General features: G+C 43.6%; 1 protein-coding gene and 1 non-coding gene across 2 annotated transcripts in view; both read right to left on the bottom strand.

Moving 5' to 3' along the window:
- The window catches only part of TTC7B (tetratricopeptide repeat domain 7B), a 254,369-nt gene that overhangs the window by 184,047 nt on the left and 58,119 nt on the right, over positions 1–12,203 (bottom strand). The window contains 1 exon segment of the mRNA XM_030319778.1: positions 5,944–6,074. Coding sequence (XP_030175638.1) covers positions 5,944–6,074 — 131 coding nt within the window.
- Positions 9,828–9,957, bottom strand: LOC115517530. Its single transcript, XR_003969971.1, has one exon. It is a non-coding gene; the product is annotated as a small nucleolar RNA SNORA11 (small nucleolar RNA).

Consider the following 12,203-nt stretch of genomic DNA (forward strand, 5'->3'; position numbering starts at 1 on the left):
TAAAGGGCTAACATATTTATGATATAAGACTTTATTCAAATTATCAGAAAAAAAAAAAAAACTTCATCCAAAAATTGGACAGGAAGTAAACACAGGCAAGAAAGGAATGTTACTAGGTTAAACATAAAGTTACCAGTTTCCACTCCTAAGAATATACTCAAGAAAAATGAAAACATTGCCCACATAAAATCTTATATGTGAAAATTTATAGAAGCATTATTATAACAGCCAAAACCTGGAAGCAACACAAATGGTGAATGATAAAATGCTGGACAGTATATCCACAAAATGGCACATTTGTCGATAAAAAGAAATGAAGCACTGGAACGTGCCACGAGATGGACGAAGCCAAGAAGCCAGTCATAAAAGACCACAGGTGGTAGGGTTCTACTTGAATGAAATATCTAGAATATACAAATCTATACATACCGGGGAGATTGGAGGCAAATGGGGAGTGAGTGCTAACGGGTACAGGGTCTCTTTTGGCGGTAACAAAAATGTTCTGGAATTAAATATTGGCAAATGGTTATACAACTCTAAATATGTTAAAAAGTACTGCATGGGATCCTTTAAAATAGCTTTTTTTTTTTCAAAAATTGTTAACATTTATTCATTTTTGAGAGAGACAGCACCTGAGTGGGGAGGGGCAGAGTGAGAGGGAGACTCAAAATCTGAAGCAGGCTCCAGGCTCTGAGCTGTCAGCACAGAGCACAATGTGGGGCTGAAACCCACAGATGGATGGTTTCCTTTAAATAGGTGAACTGGGGGCGCCTGGGTGGCTCAGTTGGTTAAGCGGCCGACTTTGGCTCAGGTCATGATCTCACGGTCTGTGAGCTCGAGCCCCCCGCGTCGGGCTCTGTGCTGACAGCTCAGAGCCTGGAGCCTGTTTTGGATTCTGTGTCTCCCTCTCTCTGAACCACCCCCCCCCCCACCCGTTCATGCTCTGTCTCTCTCTCTGTCTCAAAAATAAATAAACATTAAAAAAAATTTTAAATAAATAAATAGGTGAACTGTATGGTAGGTGAATTATAACTCAATAAAGCTGTCATTCAAAAAGAGACAAAACGCAACCTGGGAGTAGATGGACAAAATTTCAGCCTGACTGATAGTCAAAGGAAGGCAAACGAAAACCGCAAGCAAGGTCCCATTTTTCCACCTAGCAGATCAGCAAAATAACCTTTACACAACAGCAAGCCCGTTGAGAGTGCAAAGCAACCATTATGCTCCCGGCGCGCCAAAGGGAGATGTTAGTGTGACTCGTATGGACACAATATGTAGTTAATGAGAATGTCGAAAATATCTCCACTTGCAGGAATCTGCCGTCAGGAAAACAACGAAAGCAAAGGGGGAGAGGTCCCCGCAGGAAGCTGTCATCGCCACGTTATTTACAACAACGGGGCAGACCCGGCAGTGAGCTGATTCTGTCAGAGAGACCGGCCACTCGATGAAATATTATTTGGCCATGAAAACATTCTGAAGTCCCGACGTAATGTTGAGTGACAAAGGACAGATACGAAACTCTTGAATGCCACGCAATTACAAGGGGAAAGGCTGGCTGGGAACGCACGAAAATTAAAATCAGCTGCTGTTCTTTTCCGGTTTCCAGACTTTTCTACCACTGCTTCAAGTGTGTGTGGCCTCCTCTCCCAGGCAGCCAGATGGCAGGCCCAGAGTCAGAGCACATTTACTGGCTAGTCAGCCTCTCGACGTTTCTTTAAGGAAGCAAAGTTCGTAAGCTACGAACAGTCACCTGGTGCTCTGGCCTGGGTGGAAAGGCAGGCCCTGGAGAGGCGGAGGGAAGCAAGAATCTTCTTCTTTACCGTCTCACGTTTTAAAGCCAGAAGCACGGCCACGTGGACCTCCAGAGTCACCCCCTGCCTTCCCCATCAGCGGCGCGGGGTCCTTCTCCTGGGACACCTCGTGTGAATTCAAGACCCGCCGTGACCTCCATGTCATCCGGTCCAGAGTCCGGCACGTCGACGACGTCACTGCGGGCGCCTCCCGTGCTGGCCAGGGAGCAACGCCTTGATGGAGCAGGAGTCCCGGGCCGGGCCCCGCGATATTTGGGGACCAGTTGTTTTCTCCTCCAAACGTCAGCACTGAAACTGCCCACGAAACGTCTCCGGCACCCCGTAATTTAGCAGTGACTTCTTTTCTAAAATCGGGCGTGAAGAAACGAACTGCCGGCAGAAGGTGAAGCTGAACCCCGGCGCGGCTTCTCCTCAAGAAAGCCGTAACCAGCTGGTTGGCTGAGGCGTGCAAAGGACACAGACGGGATGATTTCATTTGCCAAAAGCGGGGCTCGGCTTATGCTCTTCAAAAATGAAGTCATCTTTATTCCTATCGCTGCACCAGGAGACGCTCCTTGTGGGGCAGGTAACTTTATTTACCGTTGGCATAATGCCACCAGCTTGAGACAAACAAATCAAGGACAGCCTGTGTCCTTTCTAATTCGATCCGTTCTAATTCGATTTGTTTGATTAAATTACTGTATGTGCACAATTGTAGGAGTGTCTTACTCCCCTTCAGAGAACAAACTGAGAAAATTAGATGGCTCTTTAACCCTAAGATAACAGGAACAACTCTAAACAAATATTGAATCACCCTGCTTTCGTGGATTCAAATTTTCTTCGGCCCTGCCTCCACCTCTGGACAAGGGGCAGGGGGACAATAACACATGGCACGTCCCATAAGGGGTGGAAAACACCAGCCCCAAACACACCAGGCAGTGTTAGCCCCACCGTGACAATGGAAAGTCGAAAATATATGACTGGACCAAGGTCAAACAGTCAGGGGTAAACAGAAGTCCGGAATCCAGATATGACATGAGGACTCCAGGCAAGACGTGGTCCTGTTAGGGCTTCTGCACAAGAAAGGGAAAAGTTCTGAAAAAAAATCACTCCATAAATATGCTGCTAAAAATTATTTAACAGTTTAATAATAAAAAAACAACAACAGTGTGTTAATAATATTCCAGATTTTTATCCAACTATCTGAAATCTTCTAAGATTAGGAAAGATTCCACCGCTAACCGTATGATGGCAGGCCTATGAGTGAACCCATGTTATCCTCATGGCAGCCTTACAGCAATTATTATTGCCATGATACAGATGAGGATCTTCGGGTGGCACAGAAAGGTGGAGTAACTTTCCCAAAGTGCCACAGCTAGGAGGTGGCAAATCCAAGATCCCAACCCTGGCTGTCACTATACCACTGCGCTCTGCTGCCTCTCACAGCTTAAGTCAGCTGCCTCACAAATCTAACACTCTCAAACATCTCTGAAACACGGTTCGGGGGTGTCACATCATGAAAAAATATTGACCGTGTCACTCCACCCTGTCCTCAAAACTTCTCCCCCAATTTTCTTCTTGCTAGTGAATGAAGAAAACCACTCAGAAAACCAAAACAAACAAACAAACAAAAAACCACCACTAGTAGATAAAATGCCGGAGGTCCTGGCCAACGGAAGTTTCTTTGCTACGGAATGGCTGGTAAATGGGGGGAAACCACTGAGTGACCGACTGCCTGTGCCCAGCAGAACGAATACCAGAACAGAGTGTGTGGGATCTTCTACTTAAAAGGCCTGCCCGCCCAGAAAAACAAAGCACTATGAACCTCGGCTTGTCCTAGTCTGTGACTTCTTTCAGATTCTATTTCCCTAACATTTCTGTTAGCATAATTCTTAAAAGTCATTTTAACTTCAAACTTAAAAAAAAAAAAAAAAAAAAAAGAGGCCAAGTAGGTATCTTCTGCATAGAACGCCAATCTTGCTTCATCAAGACCTTGAACATCCACCCAGCCCAGCAGTCACTTAGAAAGGCTATTTTTCCCCCACGCTTCCCATCAATCTACAAATGGCTTCTCGAGCACCTACTACAGTCAAAACAGGTATCTGGGTCATTCCATCTCTCTCATCACTAATACCCCAGCATGTTGTATCTTGGGGGGGGGGGGGGGCAAAGTGATTTCCCATAAAGCAAAACTCACACTGGAAAATCAGAGCCAGAAATGTGAAAATCATCTATACCCTGAGATTACACCCTAGGCTGAGGCTGCTTCCCCGCGCTACCGAGAGCTACGCTCGCTTGGCCAAATACCTTCTGAGCGCTTTCTGTCGGGAAGGGTGTGGGAAACGACACTACCTTGTACTTGTGTGCAGCAGCCTGACATGAGTGAGCCCTGAACTTGGTGTCAGAAGAATTCTAATCCTACCTGTGGTCCTAACTTCCTGTGGGTCCTCCCTGTCTGGGCCTCCATTTTCATCTCCAAATCTCACATCCTATGACCACTGTTTCCCAACACCGCACAAAAAAAATTTTCTTTTAAATTCTATGATTATACAAGTCTCCTTGGTGGTCTGGGCGGGAGAACCCGACAGTGAACTGGTGGTTATCACTGAACACAACAGGAAGTACATCCAGAGCTGCCAGTCCCCACGTCATTAAAGACACGTGTCACAGATGAACTCCTCCAGCCGGGAGAAGGCAGCCCCGAGGTAACGGGGCCAGACAACTGTTGGCAAGTAAGGTGCAAAATAAGGGCCCCTAAGTGGCAAGGGCTGTGTGGTCAACAAGAACTGCTTGGCTGGGTAAGAGACGTCTCCACTTCCAAGCACTGGCTATCAGGGAGACAGCCGTTCAAGACGCTGTGCATTTTAAAGCAGGCTGCACGACCATTTCTTTAAAGATCATATCAGAAATTCTGAATAACTGAAAAATTCCTTCCTCATATGAGCAGCCTTCTGAGGGGACGTTTTGGCAAGACGGCCAAGTATCTTCCTGAATTCCCAGACACCATGACCTGCGATTTATGACCCATGCTGGTGTCGGCCAGGTCAAACGCTGGTCCCCTCATTCCCCCAGACTTCTCTCTGTGGCTCTCACCTGCACTCCCTGCCCCTTACAAGGCAATTCTGATCCTCATCACACACATCAACAAGTTATGAGAAGACTTAAGGGAAGAAACTGCTTCAGTCTGTACGCATACAACGTAACAGAGCTAACCAGACTTTGGCAGCCCCTCCCCATTCTAATCCTTAGGGAAACAGAGAACTCATAAACTTGATGAGAAACAAGACATGTGTCATTTTCAAAGTCTCGCAGGACATGTCTCTGGGTGTGCAGGGGGAAACACCGGTGGCAAGCCCTTGGTCAGAATGCCAGGAAACTCTGCTGGGGGTAGAGATGGCTAGAACCCATTGTTATTAGTAGAAAATAAGTGACGTGTACCAAGAATCCAGTATATTTCTGCATCGGGGCTAAGTTCCTTCACTGACACATCCTTTTACCATCTCCACAAGAACTTCATAAAGTAGACATTCCTTTTACACACAGAAAGGTTGAGGAGAGAGCAGAGCCAAAAGATGGCGATCCTTCTAAACAGACAAGCTGCCCGCACCTGGCTGGCCCCATCGCGCCTCCGACCTCCTCTGCCCGAGGGCGTGAGCGCAGGTATCTTCCCTCCATCCCTGCCCAGGGGGGCCCCCTTGTCAGCTGCCGGCTTGGTTCCCCACACCACAGGCAACCACTGACCATCCCACATGGTTTCGGGGGATACGCACCTGCTCCGAGCAGGTCAGCCGGGAGTCCCCAGCCGACCTTTCATGTAACTATGGATGTAAAGCTTCCCAAACCCCAGATGTACATCATGTGGGCATATCATCCGTGCAAGTACAACCCACTTCGCGTAGGAGAACATGAATGACTAACCACCCCTGGGGCACACTGTCACTTCTGCTCTGAGGATACTAAAATGCTTCCCAAACACTTTTCACAAGATGCCACAATCCCCACCATCTCCCATGCGCTGAAAAATGTAAGGAAAGCTTTACACCCAGAGGCAGACACGTGGAAGGTTTTCCAGAGGTTGACCACAGTTCTCTATGGTCTGGTTTGAAATTTTTAAAAAATTATCAGCTGGAGCGAACACACGCTCCTCACTTACCCTCTCTATCTCTTGGAGGTACAGGAGTGCAATGTCGCCTGCTTTCTCATAGCAGGTGATGACATCCTGTTCCCGGTCCACGTGGAGGTTACTGGTAGAAGAGGAAACAGGCAACTTCTCTAAACAAAGTCCTAAAAAACAAACAAACAAACAAAAAATCAAACATACAAAAACTAGGTGAGTTGTTTTTCATGGAGCTTAATTTTTCAGTATTGCCCTAGAGGACCAGAAGATGGTCCCAGGATATCATAAACTGTCAGAGAAGCGGCTTCTCTGCCCTCTACCCTCCCTAAGGACAAAATGGAACATCAAAATGAGACACCAAAAAGAATATCCGTATGTGATACATGAAAGAGGCCCCAAATACACAGAAATTACCCCATGACTTTGATATCCAGGTTGAGAATTTGACCGGGTACTTTACCATGACCCCATTCAGACCTAACAGAGCTTCTCATTCAAGGTATGGCCCAAGGCCCTTAAAGTAAGCAAAGCTTGGCTCACAGCACAATACTAGCTAAAGAATATCTTCTATCCCAAAATGTACACTTAACTAATTGAACATAAAAAAAAAAAAATGTTAAATGCTCTCAGGAGTCTCAGTTACTAGGAAAATCTTCCGACTCTGTGCTTTAGACTTTTGGGAGTCACAATAGCCCCACAGACCACCTCTCCGCCGTGGGCTAAGAAAATACCAGAGCTGCTTTGTGGGCATTTCTTTGGAGACGGAAGAGATCCTCTTTGCCAAGAGAGAGTTCAGGGCTGGGAGGTACAAAAGTACGAAAGATTGAAAAAATAAGAATGCTAAGAACAGCTGTTGCCTGAACCAGCACCAACCTCAGGCCCGGCCCTGGGCAACCAGTCGTCCCCCGGTCTCCACCCACAACTGGAGGCAGAGAGAGGGAGGGTCTCCGGTGACTCTACACAAGAGGGCTTCTCCTGTGACAAGTGCCCTGGGACATATGTATACAACATGGCATATATTCCACTCCAGGGAAAAGTGCGGGAGAAGTTTTGATATTGACAGAAAGGGGGTCTGGAACTGGAAGAAGCCAGAGAAATTCCCACCCCCGGGAAACCCACTCATTTTATAGACCAAGAAGCTGAGATCGGCCAGGGTGAAAGTAAGTGATTTGTCTAAAACCTGACAGTCGGTTAATAGAACAACAGGAATCAGAATTCAGGTCTCCAGCCTCCCAAATGACACCCATCTAGTTAGTTGCTAATTTTCAGAGCAGACCCACTACAGAGAGGAGACCAGACATGCTGAGCGTCAGCAAATGACCCATTCTTTCATGTGTCATCATGTTGAGAACAGCCTCTTCCAAGCTGCTCTTATCAGTGACCATCCCTCCAAGGCTGCAAAAAGCCACGAGAGAGATGTCTGTACTGAACAGGAAAGAAGAGAAGCCACTTCTATTTACAAGGACACAACAACTGAGGACAGCGTGCCTGGGAGCTCAGAGGTTACCAGTTTGTCACAGAAAGTGACGGCTCAAAGATTTTGTCATTTTTTTTAGCAGCTTTATTGGGGTGAAATTGGCATACAACAGGCAAAACATTTTTTCAATGTTTCATCATGATGATTTTTTATTTTTATTTAATTTTATGTTTTATTAACTAAAGTCCATAGTTAAACCACATTAGGGCTCACTGTGTTCTGTACTTGATGAGTTTTAACAAATGTTTTGTCATGTATCCACCATTACAGTGTCCTACAGACAAATTCACTGCCCTAAAGACGTCCCATGCCCCACCTACTCATCTCTATACCCCTCCTCCTGACCCCCTGGCAACCACTAATCTTTTCACTGTCTTTATGGTCTTGCCTTGTCCAGGATGTCATATAATTGCAATCATGCAGCATGTAGCATTTTCACTTTCACTTTTAACTTCACTTTCACTTTTAACTTAGCATTTAAGGTCCCTCTGCATCTTTTTGTGGTCTGATCACTTCTTTTTGTCCCTTTACAATATTCCACTTATTCATTAATCTATTGAAAGGCACCTTGGTTGGGGCTTAAGCATCTGACTTCAGCCAAGGTCATGATCTCGCTGTTTACAAGTTCAAGCACGGCATTGGGCTCTGTGCTGACAGCCTGTCTCTGCCCCTGCCCCACTCACGCTCTGTCTCTCTCTCTCAAAAATAAATAAACATTAAAAGAAGGAAGGAAGGAAGGAAGGAAGGAAGGAAGGAAGGAAGGAAGGAAGGAAGGAAGGAAGGGAGGGAGAAAGGCACTTAGGTTGACCCCAAGTTTTGGCAATTACAAATAAAGCTGCTATAAACATTCACGTGCAAGTTTTTGTGTGAACATAGTCTTCAATTCAAATAGGTCAATCAATACCAAGAGTGAGACTCTGTAAGAAATAGTTACAAATGGGGTGCCTGGGTGGCTCAGTTGGTTAAGCGACCGACTTCGGCTCAGGTCATGATCTCGCAGTTTGTGAGTTCGAGCCCCGCAACAGGCTCTGTGCTGACAGCTCAGAGCCTGGAGCCTGCTTTGGATTCTGTCTCCCTCTCTCTCTGCCCCTCCCCTGCTCATGCTCTGTGTCTCTCTGTCTCTCAATAATAAACATTAAAAAAATTTTTTTAATAGCTACATAAACATATTTTGTTTACAAATAACTTTGAAACAGTAATATTTTTAGCTTTGTCAGAAAGTGCCAAACTGTCTTGCAAAGTGGCTGTACCATTTTGCATTCTCACCAGCAATGAATGAGACTTAGTATTTCTCAGCATCCTTGTCAGCACTTGGTGTTACCAGTTTTCTGGATTTTTAGTCATTCTAATAGGTATGTGGTAGTATCTCCTCGTTGTAATTTGCAATTCCCTAAAGACAAATGATGCTAAGCATATTTTCTCATGCTTATTTCCCATCTGTATACTTCCTCTGGTGAAGTGTCTGGTCAGATCTTTTGCCCTTTTTTCAATTGGGTTGTTTATTTTCCTATGGTTGAGTTTTAAGATTTCTTTGTATATTTTGGATACAACTCATTTATCGGATATTTGCAAATATCTGCCAGTATTTTATTAGAGTCTATGACTTGTCTTTTCATTCTCTGAACAATGTCTTTCACAGAACGAGAAGTTTTAGTTTTAATAAAGCCTATCAATCTTTTTTTTCACGGACTGTGATCTTGGTGTGGTATCTAAAACCCCACTGCCAAACCTAAGGTCACCTAGGTTTTTTTCCCTATGTTATCTTCTAGAAGTTTTACAGCTTTGCGTTTTCTACTTAGGTCTAATCCATTTTGAGTTAACATTTGTGAAAGGTGTAAAGTTTGTGTCTAGATTTTTCTCTTTTGCATGTGGATGTCCAGTTGTGCCAGCACCATTTGTCGGAGAAACTATCTTTCCCCCACTGAATTGCTTTTGTGCCTTTATCAAAAATCAGTGGATTATATGGGACATCTGGGTGGCTCAATTGGTTAAGCGTCCAACTCTTGATTTCTGCTCAGGTCATGATCCCAGGGTTGTGGGATCAAGCCCTACATTATGCTCTGCACAGAGCATGGAGTCTGCTTGGGATTCTCTCTCTCTCCCTCTGCGCCTCTCCCCTACTCACATTCTCTCTCTCTCTCTCTCTCTCTCTCTCTCTCTCTCTCTCCCCCTCTCTAAAATAATAAATAAAAGTTTCATATCCTCATTAAAATAAATCAGTTGGCTATAGTTGAATGGGTTTATTTCTGGCCTCTCTGTTCTGTTCCATGCATTTATTTGTCTATTCTTTCCACAATATTAGGCTGTCCTAACTACTCTATACCATTTTTTCCAAACACAACAAACAAACCTCTACTGAGGGATAATTTATATGCCATAAAATTCACTCAGTTTAAGTATGCAATTCAACAACTTTTATCTTATTTTATTTTTATTTTTTGACACATGTAGGGTATCTGTTCATAGGAAAGCCACAAGGTTTGTGCCCCTTGTCACAACGAACCCAGATTCCTGTTGGGTGTGTTGTAAACAGAAGAGCCATTTCTTCAGGCCCCCTGCTCTGATCACACCCCTCAACAGCTTTTAATAAACTCAGAGCTGTGCAGCCATCAACACGGTTCAGTTGTAGAACATTTCTGTCATCCCCCAGTGATCCTTTCTGCCCACCCCCTGCCTCAGGGAACCACTAATTTGCTTTCTGTTTCCAGAGAGTTACCTTTTCTGGACATTTCATAAAAACAGAATCATTTAATAGGTGGTCTTTTGTGTCTAGCTTCTTTTGCTTAGCATATGGTTTTCGATGTTCATCCAAATTACAACAGTACTCCATTTCTTTGTATTGTTGTATGGATAGACTGCATTTTACCTGCCCACTTGCCACTAATGGACCTTTGGGTTGTTTCCACCTTTTGGCTATTATGAATAATGCTGCTATGACCATTCATGTATAATTTTTTGTGTAGACAGATCTTTTCAATTCTCTTTCAATGGGTATGCACTTAGAAGTGGAATTATTGGGTCAGATAATAAATTTATGTTTCATTATTTAAGAAATACTAAACTGTTTTCCAAAGTGGCAATAGCATCTTACAGTTTAGGGGGGGTCCAGTTTCTCCACATCCTCGCCAACACTCATTATTGTCTGTTTTATTGGAGCCGTCCTAGCGGGTGTGAAGTGATCTCATTGTGATTTTGATGGGTGTTTCCATAATGACTAATGAAACTAACCATCTCTTCGCGTGCTTGTTATTCATAGATCTTCTTTGAAGAAATGTCTATTAAAATCCTTTATCCATTTTTACTGGGTTGTTTGTTCTCTTATTATTGAGCTTTTAAGAGTTCTTTATATATTCTGAACACAAGTTTTCTATCAGATGTGGGATTTGCTAATATTTTCTCTCATCTATAATGTTAAGACATGTCTTAATATGTCTTTTGAAGATCAGAAATCTTAAATTTTGATGAAGTCAAACTTATCAATATTTTCTCTTATAGACTGTGCTTTGGGTTTCCTATCTAAGAAATATTTGCATAACCCAAGGTTACAAAGGCTTTTTTTTTTTTTTTTGAAGTGTTTACTTTTGAGAGACAGACAGAGTGTGGGCAGGGAAGGGGCAGAGAGAGAGGGAGACACAGAATCTGAAGCAGGCTCCAGGCTCTGAGCTGTCAGCACAGAGCCTGACGTGGGGCTCAAACCCACGGACCACAAGATCATGACCTGAGCTGACGTTGGACACTTCACCAACTGAGCCACCCAGGTGCCCCCAAAGGCTTTTCTTCTTATACGTTCTTGTGAAATTTTTATAGGGTAGGTTTTACATTTGGTCTATGATCCATTTTAAAATAATTTTTGTAGGGCTGCCTGGGTGGTTCAGTCAGTTGAGCATCCAACTTCGCCTTAGCCATGATCTCATGGTTCGTGAGTTCAAGCCCCATATTGAGCTCACTACTGTTGGCATGGAGTCTGCTTTGGATTCTCTCTCTCTCTCTCTCTCTCTCTCTCTCTCTCTGTGCCCCTCCCCTGCTTGCACACATGCTCTCTCTCTCTCTCTCTCAAAAATAAAAATAAACATTTAAAGAATAAATATTTTTTGTATATGTTGCAAGATAGAGATCGCAGTTTACTTCTTTATAGATAGACATCCAAATGTACTACTTATCGAAGATTTTTTATTTCACATGGAATTGCCTTTGCACTTTTGTGAAAAATCAGATGGGGATATACATGTGAGTCTTTTTCTAGACTCTCTATTCTGTTTCAATGAGCCAATTGTCTATATTTATGCCAATAGCACCCTGTCTTGACTACAGCACCTTTATAAATCTTGAAAGCAGTGTTAGTGTTCCAATTTTGTTCCCATTTATCAGGTTCTTTTTTTTGGGGGGGGGGGAGGGCTATTCTTAGTCCTTTACACTTCCACATGAAATCTTCTTGTCAATATATTTTTTTAAGTTGGCTGGGCTTTTGATGGAGATTGTGTTGAATTTATAGATCAATTTGGGAAGAACTGGCATCTTAACAATATCGAGTTTTCTGACTCATGAACACAGTATGTCTCTTCATTTCTGTAGGTCTTTAACTTCTCTTAGCAATGGTTTGTAGCTTCCAGTGTACGTGCCTTGCAAACCTTTCCGCAGATTTACCCTTAAGTATTTCATATTTGTCATGGTGTTAAAAATGATACTGTTTTAATTTCAATTTCCTTTTGTTCACTGCTATATATAAAGCTACAATAAATTTTTGAATATGGATCTTGAAATCTGTAACCTTGTTAAATTCACTTATTCTACCACCATTTTTGTAGGGTCCCATAGGGTC

This window comes from Lynx canadensis, chromosome B3, assembly GCF_007474595.2.
Source record: "Lynx canadensis isolate LIC74 chromosome B3, mLynCan4.pri.v2, whole genome shotgun sequence".
Lineage (NCBI taxonomy): Eukaryota > Metazoa > Chordata > Mammalia > Carnivora > Felidae > Lynx > Lynx canadensis.